This window comes from Camellia sinensis, chromosome 11 (genome assembly GCF_055761805.1).
Source record: "Camellia sinensis isolate YWXY chromosome 11, ASM5576180v1, whole genome shotgun sequence".
Lineage (NCBI taxonomy): Eukaryota > Viridiplantae > Streptophyta > Magnoliopsida > Ericales > Theaceae > Camellia > Camellia sinensis.
This window is the reverse complement of record NC_138971.1, coordinates 132,596,298-132,620,253: the sequence shown is the minus strand read 5'-3', so window position 1 is coordinate 132,620,253 and position 23,956 is coordinate 132,596,298. Positions and strand designations below refer to the sequence as shown.

General features: G+C 33.2%; 1 protein-coding gene across 1 annotated transcript; it reads right to left on the bottom strand.

Moving 5' to 3' along the window:
- Positions 1 to 1,361: 1,361 nt before the first annotated feature.
- LOC114260624 (purple acid phosphatase 17) lies at positions 1,362 to 5,720 on the bottom strand. Its single transcript, XM_082894805.1, has 7 exons — positions 5,204 to 5,720; positions 4,378 to 4,534; positions 3,970 to 4,080; positions 3,714 to 3,841; positions 3,085 to 3,213; positions 2,620 to 2,687; positions 1,362 to 2,027 (listed from the first exon to the last, which is right to left on the bottom strand). The coding sequence occupies exons 1-7, from the start codon at positions 5,402 to 5,404 to the stop codon at positions 1,814 to 1,816; spliced, it is 1,008 nt and encodes a 335-aa protein (XP_082750931.1). The 5' UTR covers positions 5,405 to 5,720; the 3' UTR covers positions 1,362 to 1,813.
- Between the last annotated feature and the right edge of the window lie 18,236 nt (positions 5,721 to 23,956).

The following is a 23,956-nucleotide window of genomic DNA, read 5'->3' as shown; positions in this document are numbered from 1 at the left end:
TCCTTTGATATTTGTAAGAGTTTAATAATGAATTGAGTAGATTATATCAAAAGATTTGTTTAGTTTGTTTTATTTATTCAATATAAAAGAGAGAGTCGTTCTTCGGTAGATTCCGAAGAATTTAAGCCTGCAACTTTGGTGGATTCTATAGTGGCTCATCGTTGTGGATTCAACATCAGCATTGTAGATTCAACGTTGAACAAGAAAATTCCGAGGTGAAGACAGGGCTGAAAGAGGCACATAAGGGTCAGTTCGATTCGGGCGTAGATTCTCTAAGTAATTGAGAGTACACTTGTGTAATTCCTTTGTGTCTTCTTAGTGGATTGTTTTGTGGCTTTTACCCGTGATTTTTTTATCACAATTGGAGGCACTCCAATTGTGATTTTTTCATGTAAAATCGTTGTGTCGATTTGTCTTTGATTGTTTCATTAGGATTGCTATTTACTGGTTAAAATTGATACATAATCATAAAATTAATATCTCCGAGATTAAAGATTTTTCAATAACTATAAATAATAATTAAAAAAAATTATAACTAAACATCACATAGGATATAAGTAAAGAATTTTTCGATCACAACGAAATAATACCATAATCAATATCACGAGATCAATAACTAACACCATAATAGATTATAACCAAATATCTCAAAAATATTAACCGAAGGTACATATAGAATTTTCCATAGATTTTCTGAAGACTCTCTTTCTATTTCCCCAAGTGTGCTGGCTTTCCTTTTTTTTTTCTTCTTTGAACTCAATTAGGCAAAGGCTGCTTATTAGTAAGTTGGGAATATACATACATATATACTAACATACTACTTTAGAAAGTCATTGGTGAAAATACAACAAAATTATATATATATTAGCTTTAAAATGACTTTGAAAGCAACATTTTCTTCTCCAAAGTGGCTTTAACTCTGAAATTAACTCTAAAATATTAGAGTCCATAAAAAGGTTATGTCTAGAGAGGGTCTGAATAGTCCAAATTCTAAAAATTATCACTTCAAATTTTTTTTCCTATTAACAATTTCAATTCAATGAAGCAAATCACACAAAAATTGATGGCAATAAAAAAAACAAAATGATTTAACTTGAAAACCCCAAGAAAAACTCTCATTCAGGAAAAAATTACAACTCTGACCAAAATTCACTAATGCTATGTTTGGTTGAGGGATTTGAGGAGAGATTTGGAAAGAGAAATGGAAAAGGTAGGTGAAGTGTGAAAAAAATATGCCTACATTTCACATAGTTTCTCACATATTTTCCCTTTCCCTTTCCCTTTCCCTTTCCCTTTCCAAATCCCTCCCTAAATCCTCTAACCAAACATAGCGTAAGACAATTTTAAGAATACACAATTCATGCGAAAGAAATAACTAATAGTTTTAGTACCTTCATAAGGTAATCAGTGGTTAATACTCGTCTCTTAATTAAGATGGATACAACGAACACAAATTTTTATGTTTATCAAATCTCCAAGGCCTAAATTACTCAATGTCCCTGTACTAAGATATTTTTTTCTTTCAAGCTACATTTATCCTTGTAATTGTCAAATTAGCCACTAATCAACAACATTTCATGTTTAGATATTCTTCTCGGATTTGAGACTTATAATGATCAACGCGACAAAGAAACTCATTATGGACGACATAAATGACATCAACGAGATAGTCACAAGGTAACTGCTTAATTTCTAGTTGTCGGCATTCACCCAAAGCTAGATACCATTGTTGAAGACGACCATAAAATTTAGCTACACATTTAGCGATTACTAAAACAATCGTAGCAGCAGACCGAAGAATTTGTTAAAATCTCTATATGGCTAGGTGAAGTTGCTTGGACACATCCCATCTATGCAATACTTGGCCAAAAACATCATAGAACACAATGGTTGATTCAGTTTGTGTCAACTGCACAGACATGAAGCCTTGCCCATCATAGAAGAAGTTTAAACCTTCTCTATTCTTTTTTTTAACATCTCCCCTCCATGCCTTTGACCCTGCTCCACTAGTTAGGAATTGGATGGGGCTGCAACAATCACAACTCAACTTGCATCAATCACTATTTAACTCTCTTCTTTTATTCAAAATCTGTTTTCTCCATATGGTTCTCTATTGAGTTAATTACACTTCTTAGATTCAAATTTCACTTTGGTTTCTATAATTTCAAATTGTACAGTTTGATCCATATACTTTAAATCTAGTTTCAGTTTAGCCTTCTTGTTCAAGTTGGAGGTTAAAGTTAACGATTTTGGAACATTTGTCAGTTTTCTAAGGTGTACACGTAGGAAAAATTAACAGAAATTTGGACAGAATGACCAAATTGAAACTGAATTTAAAGTGTAGGCACCAAATTATTCAATTTAAAACTATAATGGATCAAAGTGAAATTTGAATCAAATTAGTATAAGAGTTAAAAATGTAATTAACCCTTCTCTCTTTTTTGAGATATAAAAATAATTTTTAAAAGTATCTTTTTAGTGGTTATTTTTATCAAATTAAATTTCATTTTCTCAAAAAAAAAAATTCAAATTTTAAAAACGAAACTAAATAGAATGATTAATGCAAACAAATATCATGCAATTTCAGCCCACATGGGGTATTTGGTCGAGCGAGTGTACCTTTTGGGGTCACTAATGTGTTCAAGGCAATGGTCATGCCCATTCATGTAAAAATCAACATTGTTGGCCTGAGATTTTCATAACACAAGTGACAAACATTGTTAGATGCTTCAATGGGTTAATGGTGCTTTGCATTAGTGGTTTTATTGAAGTCACATTTTGGCCCTGTAAAATTAAAAGTGACACTTTGCACCTTATAATTTTGTAAAAATTGCACTTTGCTCTTTGTAAAATAAAAAGTCACACATTGCAGCTTATAGTATTGTATAAGTTGCCCTTTGTGCCCTTCATTTTTAAAAAGAAGTTAAAGAATTTAATGAAAACTAAGGGTCTGAAGTGTAATTGTTCCAAAATCACAGGATGCAAAGTCCATTTTTTGTTTATTTTAAAAGTGCACAAGTACAAATTTTACAAAAATATAAGGGTGCAAAGTGCAATTTGTTTTTTATTTATTTATTTTGTTACCTGAAGAATAGGAAGAAGCCTATCTACGAGTTCCTGAGTGTCACCATGATGTCCAATGCTTCTGATTGCATGATGACCAATCACAATCTTCCATTTTGCTCTTGATTCCTTCAATGCTGTTTCTAAATCCTAAGCAACATAAATCTTAATTTAGATTTACATATATGAATAACATGCCTATTCTATTTGATCCTAACTTATTGAGCTCAATAATGTTATGAACATAGAATGAATTACAAAATATTTACATAAAATGCAGTGAAATGTTAGGATTTAATTTAATTCTGAAGAGATCCATATTAATATCGTTTCTATAACTTGTTTTGTATTTTAATTATGTGTTCTATTTCTTTTATAAATTTGTGTGACTTTTACTTAAAATTAATAAGACAAAAATAATAATTTAAATAAAAGGCTGATTATAAAAAAGTTGGAGAACATATTCTTTTTAATTTATGATATCTTATTATTAGTTTTCAGTTAACAAAAAGTTATGTAAAACAATGGAACCTGTTGTATTTTTCTCAAATCTCAAAAGAGAACAGTGCAATTATCATAATAATAAGATAGAAATAATATAAAAATTATAAGAAACCCCAATAAGCTGCGCCAAATAGAATCAAAGTTACCTTCAATAGATTTGCAGTGTAAACCTTTGGAGATGTCACCCCTCGCCAATCATAAGTATGCTTCTCGGTATTGGTAAAGTACATTTCAACGAAAGGGGTCGTATCTACAAAGAATAGTTCGGCTAATTCTAGAAATAACAAAAAACACACACCCAAAAAGAAAGAAAAAAAAAAGTGTTAAAATTAATAGTCAATTAATTGTATTTTGATTAATGAAAAAAGGAGTAATTAATCAAATGAAATGAAATGAATGAACCTGCTGCATTGACAACAAAAGATCTCAAGCAAAGCCATCTGCTATCAATTTTCCTAAGGAGAGGACTCAATTGTGCTTCTGCATCACCCCTATAATCATGATTGCCCAACACTGCGTGCTCATGGATGATATAAAAGTATATAAATTATAAATATAAATTAGAGATTCAAAATGAGAATTATAAGAAGAAATTAATTTCTTATCATTTCACTCAATTTCTCTTCTATTTACTTATTCAAACAATTGAAATCAATTATGAAAAATACACTTATTCTGTTTTTTTTTTTTTTTTTCAAATCATCCAATACAAATGGGCTATAATGAAGTGGTGACACATCCAAAAAAATATATATATTAATCATTTCCTTATTAATTTGATGACAATTGGAAAATGTTAGAAGTACTTGCCGGTGTACCACTGCTTTTGGAGGCTGTTAGCTGTATAGACGTTGGTGAATGACTCCTCAAATGCGACGTCGTGTTCTCCGATCAACCCATTGTCGTAGAAATTGTCACCAGTCGATACTACAAAATCTATGTCTAAATTCTCTCCAACCACTCCCATCTACACAAAAACAAAACAACAATGACAAGACATGGAAGTTAAAGGCGGTGTTTGAAAAGGATTTTTTTTTTATTTTTTTCACTAAAAGATAAATTGGTTACAAAATTAAAAAAAAATAAATTCAAACAAAATATCACATCAAATCCTATAATTATTTCACTTTTCCTCTCATAAACATCACATTCAACTACAAGAAAATCCAATTATCTTCCCAAACATAAAAAAAAAATTCCTCAAATAATATCCTACAACTAAAAAAAACTACAAAAAAATTCAATTCCCAAACATCCACAAAATATTATTAGATTAAGACTTTGTTTGTAATATATTATTTTAATAATTTTTTAATTTTTACGAAAAGATATGTAGAAAAATAAAAAGATTGATATGATAATTTATAATGACTTTTTGACTAAAACTAAAGATTAATAGAAAATTCATTAAAAAATGTAAGAATTATTTAATATTTTTCCAACTTAATATAGGCGTAATGGACCTTTTCAAACTCACCTCACCGAATAAAGTGTTTAAAAAATTATTTTTCGATTCAAACTCTCGTGTCTTTATAGTCGTGTTTAGATAATGAATTGAAATATAGATTTGAAAAGAAATTTTATCTAAATCCATAATTCAAACACACAATCTTAAAACAAAATGGAGTGAAAGTACCTGAAGAGCAACTAGAGATTGGTTGAATTGGCCTCTTCTACCCCAATCACCAATGACCAAAAAACTAACAGAACCACCATCATTCCCTTTGGTAGTAGGCGTATGTTCAAATCTTTGAAGCTCTGCACTACTCCTCTTACTATAACTTATTGTTGTTACCAAGCACAATCCCAACACCAACAACAGATTCCTCATCCTCATGGATTGTTCGTTGTCTCTAAAACACTCCCTTCAATGAAACCACAGTATTCCAACAATATAGCTATATCTCATTGCCCTTCAAATCAACACAATATTTAAATCACAGAGAGAGAGAGAGAAGGCGTCAGCTGGTGTGAGAAATCCGTGCATGGGAATGGACAATTGGTGTGACGGTGATGGAGAAAGAGACAGTGATCCAATTTGTCCATATATATGCGAATATGCTATTGGATCCGGATCTCCACTCTCATCAACCCCATCCAGAGAGAACCCTTCGAATATTCGAGGATCTTTTTCAACTCGCAGGTATTTCAAGTGGGTCCTCCATAGGGATGATTACGGGTCAGATTTGCGATGGGTTTGTAGTATTCATATGAAGGTCAAGTTTGGGAAGACTAAATAAGTGTACTTTTTGATTTTTTATGAAATATGGGTTGAATTTGGGTTGAATTTGAAGTGATGTGTTAGAGAGGTGATGTGACTTAAATAAGATGATGTGACTTAAATAGGATAGTGACTTTTTGACTTTTTAGATTTTTTGGAAGATGCCAAACTTGGCCCAAGTGTGAACAAATTAGGAGTGGCGGTAGTGGGGCGGGAGACGGATTTTTTTTAATTAAAAAATAAAAATATTAATAAAATTTAGAATATATTATGGATAATAATTCATATTATAACAAATGAGATAGAAAATAAATAATTAAAAATTAATATTAAATATAATATTTTAGTGTTTTAATTTTATTATAATGAAAAAAATTTAAATTAAATTATATGTATATATATAAATATAATCGAGAGATGAGGCCGGGTAGAATGTGACAACATAAGCAAAACCCGTTCCCGCCCTACTTCCTCAACGGGCATAGGGAAAACTCGTATGGGACTGGACAAGGGATGTGGGTGCGAGGCTGGGTGGAAGAAAATGTCCTTCCCTAGTCTTTCTCCTCACTACTTCTCTATCACCTTGCCTCATTCATGTTTTATCATTTTTTCACTTTGATCTTTGAAGTTTAGTTTTTTTTTTTTTTTTTTTTTTTTACTTTAATCCTTCATGTTTCAAATTTTTCTAAATTTAATTTCTATTTAAAATTAGACAGAAAATATCAGAATAACTGTCACATAACATAAAAAATATATTATTATATTGAGATTTGAATTTGTATAAGAGATGTGAGTTATATATAATAAAATATTTGTATATTACGCGACTGTTAATGTGTCATGTTCTACTTAATTTTGAATAGAGTTAGTTTTAGAAGTAAATTGGAAAAAAAAATTAAACATAAAAGGTCAAAGTAGGAAACAAAAATTTTAAGGGCAAAGTGAGAAAGTGATCAAATACGAAGGGGGCAAAGTGTGGAGACAGGGTCACTGTTGTGACTTCCTCACTGTTGCTTCTGTTGCGCCTTCAAATGACGTCATTTCAAGCCTTTTTCTTTTTTCCCTTCTCATGTGTGTGTGAGGAAAAACCAACCCTTTTTTTTTTTTTCCTTTTCCCCCAATTGCCATATAGATTCTCATCTATTTCCATTGTAATATGAAGAAAGAATTCAGAACAATTATATTAATTGAATATCGTGTATGAACTATATCTAACTACTTTGTTTTTTTTCTTCATTGTCTTCTATTTCCTCAATCAACAAGTCTCCAAATTCTCAATCCGGCAAAGAATCAAACTGTAGCCCTCCGAGACTATAATGTATCGCCTTTGGTAAGTATTTGAATCACCCTCAACAATCTTATTGTGACCCACAAGAAAGTTCCGAACAAACGAAACAAAACTCCGAATTCACAACCTCTGACGTCAACAACACCCGATTCCTCGAATGTCCAGAATTGTACAACACCATAGATGACCTATTCTTTCTGAGATCACTACCCCTTCTATTTTCGTAGTCTCTTTAGGTGTGTAGTTGTGTTGAGAACACATTATAATAGCATAATTCTAGTCCACCAAGTTGATTAATTTCTTAATTTCGATAGCCGTCAAGACACTGTAACAGTTTGCTGATGAAACCATGGCACTGGTTGTGCTACCGAAGTTCTTTGCCATAGACTTCTCTCCTACATCTATATATATGGTGTTAAGAATATGTATATATACGTGATGTGTATAGATTTTATGGAGAAATGAGAATGGAAGTTGCTTAATTGGGTTTGTATTCTATTCTCACTGTGGGTGTAACGCCCTAAAAATAATAACAATAAAACGAGACTAATGATTAATTAAGCAACATCATAATCCAAGAATAAGTCCTTCCATTCATATACCTCTAGTGTACAAAAGAGTAACACATGCATTTATACATTCATAAGTCCTAATCCTGAATCTATAGCAGATGTTATAAACAAAAGGTATGAAATAAAAGTTAAACAGATATATAATTGCCCTAGTAGTTACAACTTTCCAATACGGTGCTTGGTTACAACAAAAGTGAGTTAGAAACTCAATACAAATAAAACCCTAAGCTTGTACAAAATAATTACAACAATAACAAAAAGAGAAGCTCTTGGCTCCAAGTTCTCCCAAGCTACTGCCTTGGCGGAGGCATATCATCAGTACCTAAAAATAATTTTCCACATAGAGTGAGCCAAAGCCCAATAAAGATACTCTAACATAGTGTATGAATCTTAACAAAGTTATAAGGTAAATGCATATGCAATACGCGTGTCAAAACACTTTATATCTCTTTCCAAAATCGTGTCATGTCAACTTTATATCACAGTTTATGAAATTATTTGCTTTACAATAGAAAACAAGACAGTGGATACAACATTAGGAATCTCTAGGATATGTCTGCAAGTAGGCTACAAGCACTATCAATTTGTCATTTTTTACCAATATATTAACCGGAAGGCTCGACACCTAACCGCGCGGGTTTCTAGACTTTCACCAAGGACTCACAGGCCAACATAATACCACCACTACACTCCTCAAATTCACCAAGGTATTCACCCATTTTTCTCAAAACGGTAAACATTTCTAACGTGTTAAATATGTTACAATGCTCAATGTAAATGGATGAGAAATTTGTTTCAATTCACCTAATTCTCATGCAATTTCTACAACAATCATAACTATCATCCACCAATAGCCCAAAACAGATATCTCTAAACAAATAATTAATTTTCAATGCAGATACACTTTCCAATTCCAAATATGAGTGATAATTTATATCAAACTCCACTATCATCATCGTCACTATTCTAATTTCATAAAACCAACATCAATTCCATCTTCTCTTTACAAAAATCAAATTCTCAAAATTTAGGGCAAAAACCCCCTTTCTTTAAAAATCAATCTCCATGGATAAAATCTACCATTTATCCCAACCCAACCATTTTTACAAAGCCACTATCATATATGGGAACCTATTTTGGAAACCTCTCTTTGAATTTTAAACCAAAATCCTAGATTTTTGTTTAGAAATCCCCAAATCACAACATAGTTTAGAAAATCAAGTAACTAAGTTAAAAACCATACAAAGTGTTAAAGTAATCCCTATCTCAAAGAAGAAGACTCAAAGAAAAGATGGGTAGAACTTGATAGAGCCAAAAACACGAACCTCTCTGATTAGAACGAAACCCTCAACGTGCTCTCTCTTTTTATCAAAAGAACTAGGGTGTAGAGATTGATGGATCAAGGTGTATTTGGGCCAAATGTTCAAGAACTAGAGAAAAAGAGAGAAGATCTGAGATTTTGGAGTGTTTTAGAGAGAGAGAGAGAGATGGGGGTAAAAAAGTGATCCAAAAAGGTAACTTTACGGACTAATATACGCGCACTACTACAAAAATAGTTAAAGATCACACTTTGACAAAAAAAAAGATCTCACTTTTATTGGAAGTGTGATAAAAAAAATTATATTGATATTTTAATCACACTTAATTTGATTGAGTGTGATAATATTTATTTTTTATGTCACTTTTCAATTAAGTGTGATTATATATATATTTTTTAATCACACCTTCTAATTAAAAGTGTGATTATATATACACTACTACTTTTTAATCACACTTTTTAAACAAAGTGTGATTATATATATATATTTTTTAATCACACATTCTAATTAAAGTGTGATTGTTTATATATTTTTTAATCACACCTTTTAATTAAAGTGTGATTATATACACAATTACTTTTTAATCACACTTTTTAAACAAGTGTGATTATATATATATTTTTTAATCACACATTCTAATTAAAGTGTGATTATTTATATATTTTTTAATCACACTTTTTTAATTAAAGTGTGATTGTATATACACTACTACTTTTTAATCACACTTTTTAAGTAAGTGTGATTATATATATATTTTTTAATCACACATTCTAATTAAAGTGTGATTATTTATATATTTTTTAATCACACCTTTTAATTAAAGTGTGATTATATATACACTACTACTTTTTAATCACACTTTTTAAACAAGTGTGATTATTTATATATTTTTTAATCACACCTTTTTAATTAAAGTGTGATTATATATACACTACTACTTTTTAATCATACTTTTTAAACAAGTGTGATTATTTATATATTTTTTAATCACACCTTTTTAATTAAAGTGTGATTGTATATACACTACTACTTTTTAATCACACTTTTTAAGTAAGTGTGATTATATATATATTTTTTAATCACACATTCTAATTAAAGTGTGATTATTTATATATTTTTTAATCACGTTTTTTTAATTAAAGTGTGATTATATATATACTACTACTTTTTAATTACACTTTTTAAGTAACACTACAAGAAAAGTGGGCTTATGAGACGGAACCTTTTGCGACGGCACATTTGCCATCGCAAAAAATGTGACCTTTTGAGACGGCACAATTTGCCGTAGCAAAAAATATGACTTTTTGAGACGGCACAACTTGCCGTCGCAAAAAATGTGACCTTTTGAGACAGCACAATTTGCCGTCATAAAAAATATGACTTTTTGAGACAGCACGACTTGCCGTCTCGCAAAAAAAAAAATGTGACTTTTTGAGACAGTACAACTTGCCGTTGCGAAAAATATGCCTTTTTGAGACGGTACAACTTGTCGTTGCAAAAAAATGTGACTTTTTGAGACTTCATATATATAGTTACAAAATGGTTTAAATAAATGCAATGGTATTTTTCTATCATAAAAAAAAATTGAAAAAAACGACATCGTCTTACTCTTTTGATATAACATTTCTCTTTTCATCAATTTTTTCATCTTCCTGTCTCTCTGTCTCTATCTCTGTCTCTCTTCTCTTTCTCTCCCTCACTTATCACTCTTCTCTGTCTATCTGTCTGTCTCTCTCTCTTTCTCTCTGTCTCTGTCTTTCTTCTCTTTCTCTCTCTCACGTATCACTCTTCTTTGTTTGTCTCTCTTTCTTTATGTCTCTGTCTCTATCTCTCTTCTCTTTCTGTCTCTCACTTATCACTCTTCTCTGTCTGTCTGTCTCTCTTTCTCTCTGTGTCTCTCGTTCATCTCTCTTCTTTCTCTGTCTCTCTCTCGTTTATCTTTTTTTGCTATTCTTTGTCTATCTCTCTCTCTCTCTTTGTCTATCTCTCGAGCATCTTTTGTTTCTCTCTTTTTTTTTGTCTCTCTCTCTATCTCTCTCGTTTTTCTCTCTTCTCTCTCGCTTTTTTTTTCTATGTCTCTCTCTCGTTAATCTCTTTTCGCTTTCTTTCTCTCTCTTTTTGTTTATCTCTTGTTCATCTCCTGTTTCTCTCTCTTTTTCTGTCTCACTTTCTCTCTATCTTTTTCTCTCTTTGTCTATCTTTATCTCTTTCTCTCTCTGTCTCTCACTCATCACTCTTCTCTTTCTCTGTCTACCTGTCTGTTTGTCTGTCTGTCTGTCTGTCTCTCTCTCCCTCACTGTGTTCGCATTGCTCACTCTCTCCCTCATCTCTTCTCTATTTATTGAGCTCCCTCTCAATTTATCGATCCAACCATGTTGGAGACCCCCAGTGGGTGGTGACCCCCAGCACCCCCACCTCCACGTGGGGGGCTGTGAGAGCAAGAGTGAAAATAAATAAATAAATAAAATTTTTTGAACCAATCAGAAAACAGTGGGGGTGGTGGGGGTCACTCCCACTGGGGGTCTAGGGCATTTTTCTTATCGATCCACTACAAGAAAATGCACTTTTAACGACCACTTTGTCTCTTTCTCGCTCATCACTTTGTCTTTGTCTCTCTATCTTTCTTCTCTATTTGTCTCTCACTCATCTCTCCCTCTCACAACCCATCTCCTCTACCACATTTACCACCATTGCAAATGTCATTCCACTACCACCATTACTATCACTGTTGCCACTCCACCTCTACGATTACCATTACTACCATCATCGCCACTACTCCCCTACCACCACTACCACTACTACCACTACTACTACCATTACCTTTCCTCCACCACTGCCACTCCATCTCCTCTGTCTATCTCTCCATTTCTCTATGTGTCTCTGTCTCTCTTCTCTCTCTCTCTCACTCATCACTCTTCTCTGTCTGTCCGTCTCTCTCATTCTCTCTGTGTCTCTGTCTCTCTTCTCTTTCTCTCTCTTACTCATCACTTTTCTTTGTCTGTCTGCCTCTCTGTTTTTCTCTGTATCTCTCGTCCATCTCTCTTCTCTCTATCTCTTTCATCTATCTTCTCTCTCTGTCTCTTTTCTCTCTCGCTCTCTCGCTCATCTCTTTCTGTCTCTCTCTCGTTTCTCTCTCTTCGCTCTTTCTCTCTCTATATATATATCTTTTCACCTATTTTTCATCTTCCTTTCTTTCTTTTCTTTCTCTCTCCCACTCATCACTCTTCTCTCCCTGTCTATCTATTTGTCTCTCTCTCTCTCTCTCTCTCTCTCTCTCTCATTGTGTTCGCGTTGCTCACTATTTCCCTTTCGTCTTCTCTATTTATTGAGCTCCCTCTCAATTTATCGATCCACTACAAGAAAATACACTTTTAGCACCACTTTGTCTCTCTCTCGCTCACCACTCTGTCTCTCTCTCTCTCTCTCTCTCTCTCTCTCTCCTCTATCTATCTCCCACTTATCTCTCTCTCTCACCACCCATCTCCTCTACCACCTTCACTACTACTGCAAACGCCATTTCACTACCACCACTACTACCACGGTCGCCACTTCACCACTACGACTACCATTACAATATTTTAAATTAAAATATTACCCCTACTTCTACCAAATAAAAAATAATAATAATTTTTTTTTCATTAAAAAAAATGAAACAAATAAATTTTCAAGCTTAGTAACCAAAATAAAATAATTTTTTTTTAAATTTTATTTTAACAAAAAATAAAAAAAATTTGCGACGACAACCCCTATCACAAAAAATAAATAAATTAAACAGTGTTATTTTATTGTTTAAATTTTTTTTTTAAAAAAAAATTTTGATTTTTCTCCCCCTCCCCCCCAATTTTTTTTTTCCATTCCCACTCTGTTCCCCGCTGCCCGCCCAAAACCAAAAAACCCTAGTCTCTTCTTACCCCTCCCTCTCTATCGATCGATCAACTGTTGAAGGGTTTATAAGTGGAGATGAAGTTTGAGAGGCCGAGTAAGATCCAGACAATCAGTTTGCCCATGATTCTGACCCCTCCTTACAAGCACTTGATCACTCAGGCACACAATGGTTCTGGCAAGACTACTTGTTTCGTGCTTGGCATGTTGAGCCGTGTTGATCCCAAACTCACTGCTCCTCAGGCGCTCTGTATCTGCCCTACCCGAGAATTGGGGATCCAGGTTCGTTAACATATGCAAATCTGTACATAATTTCTATTTGATCAAAGATTGAAATAGCTAACCTTTCTATGTCGCAACATGTAATTGGACCAAAGCATTACTGGTTGATCGATTTTGTTGCTTCTGGTGTTCTAAAATGTTAATATTGAAATAATTTCAAATGTGATCCTCTGAGTATATCTACGTGTTCTTGTGAATTTGTGTATTCATTTGCCTTACTTAATCACTTGTAAATGAATGAATTGAATTTTCATGTGTTTGTAAGACTTCCATTGCTAGTGATGACAAATTTTTGGCATTGGTAGCGCATGCATTGTTGGGCCTGATTGATCTGTATCTTTTGGTGTTGTATCTTCTAAGATGGTTTTATGTTTGGTATTTCATTTGTGTTGCTTTTTTAGTATAAGGATAGTCAAATCAACTCAGTAGATAAACGTGCAAGGATGAGGAGTATTGAGATATATGTTTGTATGTGCTAGACAGTTTGGATTGATTTTTGTTTGACCTAGAGTTAGGAGGGAGGATCGAAATTCGAAAGTTGAGATGATTATTGGGCCTTGGAACTACATTGAATTCTTTTCTGCAGTGATGTAAAGGCTTGTCTTTTTAAAATACCGGTTACTTCTAAATTCGGTGCACTATCAAGTACTCTAACCTTTGAGCTATTGCCTAACACCAATCTCCTCCTCTATGTTCGTTCCCAATATGCTTTTTAACACAGTGACGCTTACTATTACCCAAATCACAGTTAAAGATTTGTTTATTTGTTCCACCTCTTTGGTAATTCTACTCCATGCTTTGTGATATGGGTTCATCTGTACCTGTGCGAAGGTAAATACATGACTAATAATTGATATCAGGTGGAGACTTTTGATTTTTATATGCTTGGATAAATACACTTTCATGCCTTTATCTTAAAACTTGTCTAGAAAGACGATCAAGGAGAAAATTGATTAATATTACCAAGGGTACTATCATGGCAGCATTCTAGATGAAACCATAAATCATAGGTGAAGGACTGTTAACTTGTGTTTCACAACACTACAAACACACACACACACACACACACACACACATAATGTGATTAACTGGAGCCTTATGCACTGGGTTTCCCTATTTAGCCTTCCTTTTTATGTACACAAAGAAGAGATTGTTAGGTGAGGAGAGATTTGAGGCTTCTGCAATCAGCTCAAATAGAAGAGATTGTTAGCTCCTCCTTTCAAGTTATCTATGGGACAAAACCTAAGCAAAAGGTGCAGCTTTTAGAAAGGTAAATTTAATCTTAATTCCCCATCTATAATGTTTTAATCATATCATTAATTGGACTGATTGTGGTGATGATGTTTTAACTAGCCTTGCTGGAGATGCTCTTATGTTCTGTTCTGCAATGTTTGTGAAACTAAGGATGAATTAATGATATATGGTTCTCTGGTGGGTTTAAAGATCAGTGTTCTTTAACATGTAGTTTAATATTTAATCAATGGTAGCAAGTGGATCATGTGTACACATTTTGTTGGGACTTTTCTCTAAAGTGTTTGTGAGTTTAGGATTTAACTAATAGTAGTGAATGACAATGATGCAGAACATGGAAGTTCTTAAGAAGATGGGGAATTATACAGGAATTACTTTTGAATGTGCTATACCAATGGATAGCAGCAATTATGTTCCAATTTCAAAACGAGCACTAGTGACAGCACAAGTAGTGATTGGCACTCCTGGTACAATCAATAAATGGGCGACAACAAAGAAATTGAGCACGAACTATTTGAAGATTCTTGTTTTTGATGAAGCTAACCACATGTTGGCAGAGGTACTATCATACCTCTTATTGAGATTATATATGTTTTATGTGCTTATGATAATTATTAGTAAATCTTAAACCCCTAAATCTAGTATTTGTATATTCTTTTATTTACTTTTAATTTTAGATATTGATGATGGTTTTGCTTTGATTTGTATTTTCTGATCTTTGTTATGTATGTGTAGATTTAGAAATTTATGTATGATCTACGAGTTTGATCACTAATCTCGTGTTATTTTGAAACAGATTTCCCTAATCCCAAGTTGTTTTGATGATGAGCTTGTAGTACATGTCTCAGATTGTGGTTTGGCTCCTCTAATATCATCTGTCTCTGAAAGTCAGGTAATTGCTTGTCATTTGATCTTTAAATTCGTTGATAATTGGTTGTTAAAACATGAATCTTTGAGTATGCGCTAATTGTCACAACTCAATTTTTTCTGCTTTGAATATCAAGTATTGGTTAACTTCGATTTGTGTTTGTGTCACTTACACCCTAAAGAGCATGGATATGAACGTTGGACATTGATACGACATGCTATAACATGCGAACGTGTCAATTATTAAAAAACTAGGACATGATGCCCAAATAAATATAGATTTTACATGTATGCATGAAAGTAAATTTATTTATTTTCATCACAAATGCAATTTATAACTCAAGTTGGTGATTTAACATGGTGTGAGCTTAGTTTGTAGGAGAATTTGGGTTTAGGTCTCTCTGCTTATATTTTTTCCAATTTTCTTGGGTGTAGAAGAAAGTTTGAAAATTTATAGCACTCCAATTGTTTGTTCTAAAGCCTAGAAAGAGACTCATTGATGACTTTGGTTTATCAAAATAACTTGTTTGAATTTTGAAACTATACCCTTATTTGGTCTGTGTTGTTCTCAGTTTTCGATTCGTCAATTTGATTGGCTAATGGTGATATTTGTTTGTAACAGGGGAATTTAGTGCTGTTCCAGGAAGAAAACTTGAACCTTGTACTGCTTTTTATTCTTCTTACCAGTGTAGGTAACTCATGTTCATTGAATGATAAATTTTAGTGAAGGAATGCATTTTCAAAATTTTGGTTTCCCAGAAGCGCAGTTGCAGTTTGTTAGATTGTGGTTTCCCATAATAATCGTAGAAAATGATAAGATTTTCAAGAAAAAAAAAACATAAGGAATCAAATCAAGTAAATAAATAGAGGAGATAAATAAAATTGTTCTGTGTAAAATTATTTAGTTTCTGTAACACCAATGAATTGCTGATGGTTTTACTTTATTTTTAAGGTGGAAAGGCCCTAGCCGATGGCACAAGCTAGTGGACTGGGTTCAAATTGAAAGGAAGCGACATGACAAGGTGTGTGAATATAGATACAGACATCTGGCAATCATTCTTGGATGCTTATGAGGCAAATTAAGAAAACCTGTCATTCACTATTGATCTTGATGTGGTTATTTTTGAAGAGATAGTAACCATTTACTTGTGATGATTATTCAGGAAAGAACATTGGAAGAGCGCAAGAAGCTGGTGGGAGAAATCCTAAAACGTGACCAAAAAAAGCGTAAGAAGATTGAAGCTGCTGGTATTGATTATGAGTGCCCTGAAATTGTAAGAATCTAAATCTTGCCATTTTGTTGTTCTTCAATGCTCTTGCAATTGTTATAAAAATATAGGGAACTACTTTCGAAAATTCAGGCTTGAATTTAAGGGATAATTTATGCTTTTCTGCTAATCCAAAATTTGGAGGCATGGGCCAGCGTTTTTTGACAAGCAAAGTTGCGAGTTCCTATTGTCTTGAGTCCTAGGGTTCTCTGGATGGTAAGTCTTGGACAAACTTGAGAGTGCACGAGAATGACCAGACAATGTGCAAACCGAGTCAGTTTGCTTCATGGCCAATAATAGGTCCCAATGCTCTGCTTCCCTTCAGATTCTTTAGGGGTTATATTGACTGCTCCCACAACCGATGATTCTAATCCATAGAACTTTTGCATTTGCTTCTTGGAGCTCTGTGGTATGGTTACTTCCACTGAGTTGATTGTGTAATGAATGATCAGACTAGTTGTTTGGCCCATCGCAGCCCCATTATGTACAGTTTCTGCTCGTGAGAAATAAAAGTGATGCTTGGCTCTGAAGCCTATCCCACAACTCTCTGTCATGGCTTGAAACATGCCGCTAAGAGGTTCATTCTTCACATTATGGCACAACTTAGAACACTTCTAGGACTATGTTTGGATTAAAGATTTGAGAATTGATATCCTTCCTATTTTCTTTCCTTTTGCATGTCATTCCTCAAATCTTTGATCCAAACAGAGCCTCAGACAATTTTCCTAGAAAAACATCATATGTGAATTGAATTTATTATGTGTGAGTTACACTATACAAATTTAAATCTATGCTATATATTAAAATTTTACAAACTTTTTAAAAATAAAAATATGAGTACATAGCACTAGTTAAAAAAAAAAATTTCTAAATCATGTATATTCCACTATGATGAGATCGTCCTCTTTTAATTTGAACTTTGGTGGATTGAACATTCAAATTATCTATATTATATATAAGGAAAATTATATAAATAGAAGTTGCTTTAGTAAATTACCTATTACAATGAGATGGTTGGAAAGCAACCCCATTTTGGCAGATTCCTTTCCATGAATTGGGAATTGGGTGGCATCCCCTCTTGATGCTTTCTTAACATACTTCCGGGAAAAAAAATTATTAGCTACCAGTTTTAATGATTTTGTAATTTACCTTATTGTATATGGTGACCATCTTTTCTTTTTTGGCCTTGTCAATTGTACTTTATTGTAAGGATGTGTGAGTTTGTTATGCACTTCTGTGTCATATGTGTTGGAAAAAATGGTTTATTATAGGCATATTTTTTGAGCCAAAATTATTGAGTGGGTCCAATGAGGTGAAGTGTTCCTTGTCGCGTGGCAAGTCACACGGTGAAGACGGAACGTCAAAACCATTTATGAGTGAATGGGAAGTTGACGTCATTTTCGAGTCTGACATTAATTTTTATTTGATAAAATTCATTTTTTTCAATAAAAAATTATTGTGGGAATTTAATTTAATTCTAAATTCAAATTTTGGGTTCCTAAGTGGTTTCTTAAAATTTGTAATTTTAGAATTTAATTTAATTCTAAATTTAAATTTTAGGTTCCTTTAATGTTTCCTAAAGTTTGTACCTCTTCATTTATTTATTTATTTAACAATTTCAATAATTTAATATATATATATATATATATTTAATTAGTTTAATATATATATATATATATTTGAAATAGTTTAATTAATAAATTACCTACAGTTGTTTGACTTGGTCCACGTGGACAACTTTTCAATTTGTTTGAAAATGTTTCAAAGCAACGGCCAGATTTGTTTGTTTTCAAACAGGTTGAAAATTGAACTATACCTGTTCAAATCTGTTTTGCACCTATTCGGGTTTTTTGTTTTGCCTATATATATATTCATTTTGCTGCAGTCCGAAAAAAAAAAATAGCGATAGTAAAAATTCAGTCTGTAGATTTTTGATATTGTTGTCCATTTTGCTCTAAGTACATATATTCTTCATTTTAGTTTTAGAATAAATAAAAGAGAGTATAGATCACAGGTTTGGTTCGCCGAACAAATTTATTTGAAGTGCTTCTATAAATTTGTGAAGATCATTGTATCTTGGGAGATAGACGCCACTCAACCGTAAGTACCATAGCGGGGTGAATCTGTCTTAAAGACAGAGTGTCACACACTCGACTTGGTCTTAAGTTATTTATTCGGTTCAACGAAATAAATTCTGTATGTTATTTATTTATTTTGTTTGAATTATTTCAAGTTATTTTATTTACACAGAAGATTGTTCCAACAATCTTAAGACAGCTTCGAATTATTCTGTTTACAGAATTTTTCGTTTGTTTCCCTTTTTCATTCTTCGTAAATAATTTCGGAAGAAAAATTATTTTCTGTGAATTTACAAAATAATATTCTGGTTGGAAAAAGAAATAGTGATTATATGCTATTTGACAGATAGTAGTAATATACTGTCTCTTTTCTTTGACAACAACTAGTAGTACGATACTGGTGTCATTAACAATTCAAAATATATTTTTGTGGAATTTTATCAGAAAATTAATTTTGGTTTTTAGAAATTATTTTCTGAGTTTTCTTTAATTAAAATTCTATTTCAGTATTTTAATTATTAAAGTGTTACAGAAATTTAATTTTCTGTGTGGAATTAATTTGGTTGAATAAAATTTTATTTTATTTCCAAATTAATTGAAAAATAAAAGTTATAATTTTTATTTCTTTTATTTTTACAGAATTTATTTTCTGTGTGGAATTAATTTGTTTAAATAAATTTTATTTTATTTTCAAATTAATTGAAAAATAAAAATTACATTCTTGTTTCTTTTATTTTTATAGAATTTAATTCTGTGAATTTGGTTTCATTTTCTGTGTAGTATAAATTCTAATTATAATTTTGTTTTATATATTAGAATTGATGGCTACTGAAACGAATGCCCAAACAAGTACTACTGTGGTGGCTGCAATGACGCCAACCCCCTCTCCTGTTGTAACAGTACCGGTAAATCACGGTGAAAAGCCAGAGAAGTTCTTAGGAACTGACTTTAAAAGATGGCAACAGAAAATGTTGTTCTATCTTACAACTCTGAACCTGGCTCGTTTTTTCCGTGAAGATGCTCCTATCCTGAAAGAGGATGAAACCGACCGGCAAGTGGTTGCTGCGGTTGATGCCTGGAAACATGCCGATTTCCTTTGCCGGAATTACGTCTTGAACGGACTTGACAACACATTATACAACGTCTACAGTCTAATCAAGACTGCAAAGGATCTTTGGGAATCGTTGGAGAAAAAGTACAAAACGGAAGATGCCGGCTCAAAGAAATTTGTGGTTGGCAGATTCTTGGATTTTGTAATGGTTGATTCAAAAACTATGATCAGCCAAGTTCAAGATTTTCAACTCATCCTGCATGACATTCACGCAGAAGGTATGTCTCTCAGTGAATCCTTTTAAGTTGCAGCCTTAATTGAAAAATTACCAAAAGGCTGGAAGGAATTCAAGAACTACCTCAAACACAAGCGCAAAGAAATTTCTATGGACGAGTTAATTGTGCGTTTGAGGATTGAGGACGACAACCGCAATTCTGAAAAGCGGGCTGGTAAGCTTCCTATGGAGTCTAAGGCAAATGTGGTGGAACATGCTTCAAAAACCAAGAAACGAAAGTCTTTTGGAGAAAGTTCATCACAAGGCTCTAAAGGGGGGGAAAATAAAAAGTACAAGTTTAATGGCAAATGTTACATCTGTGACAAAGAGGGACATTGGGCCAAAGATTGCCGTAGCAAAGGCAAAAGCAAAAGAAAAACAAGCAAGAAGCCTGCTCAAGCCCATATGACCGAAGTGGATAATATTTCCAATGATGTCGATGACATCAATCTTTCTGCAGTTGTTTCCGAGGAAAATCTTGTCGGAAATCCTAAAGAATGGTGGGTGGACACTGGTGCTACTCGCCATATCTGTGTCGACAAAAAGATGTTCACATCTTATTCTACAGTGGATAATGGTGAATAACTCTTTATGGGCAACTCCTCAACTTCCAAAGTTGAAGGACAAGGAAAGATTGTACTCAAGATGACATCTGGAAAGGAACTCACTCTCAACAATGTGCTGCATGTACCGGACATTCGCAAGAATCTTGTTTCCGGATCTTTGTTGAGTAAGAATGGGTTTAGGCTAGTATTTGAGAGTGATAAATTTGTACTTACTAAGAATGGGATGTATATAGGAAAAGGTTACATGTCTGATGGCCTTTTCAAATTAAATGTAATGACCGTTGTACCCTCAGTTATTAATAATACTACATCTTCTTCTTACTTGCTTGAGTCTTCAAATTTATGGCATAGTAGACTAGGACATGTTAATTATGGATCTTTGCGTTAATTAATTAATATGGAATGTTTACCTAAATTTAACATTGATTCAAATCATAAATGTGAAATTTGCGTTGAGGCAAAATTATCTAAAACTCCTTTTCATTCAATTAAAAGAAGTACAGAACCACTTGAATTAATTCATAATGACATTTGTGATTTTAAATCAATTCAAACTAGAGGTGGGAAAAAGTATTTTATCACTTTTATAGATGACTATACTAGATATAGTTATGTCTATTTAATTCGAACCAAGGATGAAACTTTGGAAACTTTCATTCAATATAAGAATGAAGTTGAAAATCAACTTGGTAAGAAAATCAAGAAACTTAGAAGTGATAGAGGTGGTGAATATGAATCACCTTTTGGTGAGTTTTCTAAAGAACATGGAATAATTCATCAAACCACCGCTCCTTACTCACCTCAGCAAAACGGAATTGCTGAAAGGAAAAATAGGACTTTAAAATAAATGATGAATACCATGTTAATTAGTTCTAGATTACCTCAGAACTTGTGGGGGGAAGCAATACTTTCTGCTAATTATATTTTAAATAAAGTACCCCGAAAGAAAATAAATCAAACACCTTATGAATTGTGGCATGGAAGAGTACCATCCTACAAATACTTAAAAGTGTGGGGGTGTTTGGCTAAAGTGGCTATTCCTAGTCCTAAAAAAAAAACTAAGATAGGTCCTAAGACCATTGATTGCATTTTCATTGGTTATGCCAAGAATAGTAGTGCATATCGGTTTTTGATTCATAAATCAGAACATTCCGAAATGCATGTAAATACTATTATTGAATCTCGGAATGCATCTTTCTTTGAACATGTATTTCCAAAGAAGACTGGACAAGAGACTAGTACTAATAAAAGATCTTTTGATACTATTACTAGTCAGGATCAAGAACATGATCAAAAACAAGAGTTAGATCAAAATGAGGAAGAGGAACTTAGGCGTAGTAAACGTGCTAGAACCTCAAAATCTTTTGGTCCAGATTTTCTAACATATTTGTTAGAAAATGAGCCTTTAACTTTTAAAGAGGCTATGTCCAGTCCTGAAGCTCCTTTATGGAAAGAAGCTGTCAACAGTGAAGTTGAATCCATCTTGCAAAATCACACTTGGGAATTAGTGGACTTGCCACCAGGTTGTAAACCTCTTGGGTACAAGTGGATTTTCAAAAGAAAATTGAAATGGGATGGATCAATAGATAAATACAAGGCAAGACTTGTAGTCAAAGGTTTTAGACAGAAAGAAGGTCTAGATTACTTTGACACATACTCACTGGTTACTAAAATCACATCCATTAGAATGCTAATTGCCATTGCATCTCTATACAATCTAGAAATTCATCAAATGGATGTTAAAACCGCTTTCTTAAATGGTGAGTTAAATGAAGAAATTTGCATGGAACAACCAGAAGGGTTTTCTGTTCCAAGGAAAGAAAAGAAAGTGTGTAAATTGGTTAAATCATTATATGGTTTAAAACAAGCGCCAAAGCAATGGCATGAGAAATTTGACAAGGCAATGATGTCAAATGGATTTAAAATTAATGAGTGTGACAAATGTGTTTATATTAAAAACACAGATAAAGGTTATGTCATTGTATGTCTTTATGTAGATGATATGCTCATCATAGGTAGTAATAATGATATGATTAAAACTACCAAGAAAATGTTGAATAAACATTTTGACATGAAGGACATGGGCATTGCTGATGTAATTCTTAGTATGAAAATTACCAAAACATCAGAAGGATATGCTTTGTCACAATCTCATTACATTGAGAAAATACTAGACAAATTCAGCAAAGATGATGATCATCTTGCTAGAACTCCTGTAGATGTTAATTTGTATCTTTCTAAGAATATATAGGAAAGTATTTCTCAATTAGAATATGCCCAAATTATTGGAAGCTTAATGTACTTGATGAACTGCACTCGCCCAGATATAGCTTATGCAGTAAGTAAATTAAGTAGATATACGAGTACTCCAGGAGTAGAACACTGGAAAGCAATTATAAGAGTTTTAAGATATCTCCGATTTACTCATGACATTGGGCTTCATTATACGAGATATCCAGCAGTACTTGAAGGATACTGTGATGCAAATTGGATATCGGATACTAGAGACTCGAAGTCCACCAGTGGGTATGTCTTTACTCTTGGTGGGGCGGCTGTATCTTGGAAATCTTCCAAACAGACTTGTATTGCTAGGTCTACTATGGAATTTGAATTCATAGCTTTAGACAAAGCTGGAGAAGAGGCAGAATGGCTTCGCCACTTCCTTGAAGATATTCCAATATGGCCAAAACCGGTGCCTGCTATATGCATACATTGCGATAGTCAATCAGCTATAGGTAGAGCACAGAGTCATATGTATAACGGTAAGTCACGACACATTCGTTGTCGACATAACACCGTGAGACAACTACTCTCTAATGGAATTATTTCCATAGAATACGTTAAGTCTAAAGACAACATAGCGGATCCACTAACCAAAGGGTTAGCAAGAGAGTTAGTTGAGAATTCATCGAGGGGAATGAGATTAAAGCCTATTAAATAAGAGTTACCACAACGGCAACCCAACCTAGTTGACTGGAGATCCCAAGATCTAGGTTCAAAGGGACAACCGAGTTGTGATTGACTCAGAAGGATCACTGTGGAGTCCAACTCGTACCCATTTCTATGATGAAATAAGTGATGTCTGCAGCAATTTAGGTTAAGTAATACTTTTAATGATTCTTATATCTAGGTAAACCTAGTGGAGTATGGCAGGATACTTTTCATAAGAATCACCTATGTGAGTGTGCACTGGGCCGGTTCTATAAGATTTGTGAAGGGCTACAAGTCTTTAGAGCACTCGTGAAAGACCAGGTTGTTCAGGGCCAAAATAAACACAATAGTGAGAACTAAACTGTGTCTGGGGATATACTGTGTGAGTTCTATTGTCTTGGTTTACACAAACGGCTGAACAGTTCAAGACATCATGTTCACTGGTTAGCTAGTAAATCCGATAGTGTCTCACAAGGGAAGGTTCAAAGCCAAAAGCTACCTATCCTTTGCAGAATATTTTCAATTTCTGTACTCTCTGT

What these genes read in the sequence shown, in the direction of transcription:
- LOC114260624 (XM_082894805.1), bottom strand. Translation starts at nt 5,404, where the DNA reads ATGAGGATGAGGAATCTGTTGTTGGTGTTGGGATTGTGCTTGGTAACA. An exon ending in AATCTCTAGTTGCTCTTCAG is followed by an intron (nt 4,535 to 5,203) that starts GTACTTTCACTC and finishes GTTTTTGTGTAG; the next exon opens with ATGGGAGTGGTTGGAGAGAA. An exon ending in TTTTGTTGTCAATGCAGCAG is followed by an intron (nt 3,842 to 3,969) that starts GTTCATTCATTT and finishes TGTTATTTCTAG; the next exon opens with AATTAGCCGAACTATTCTTT.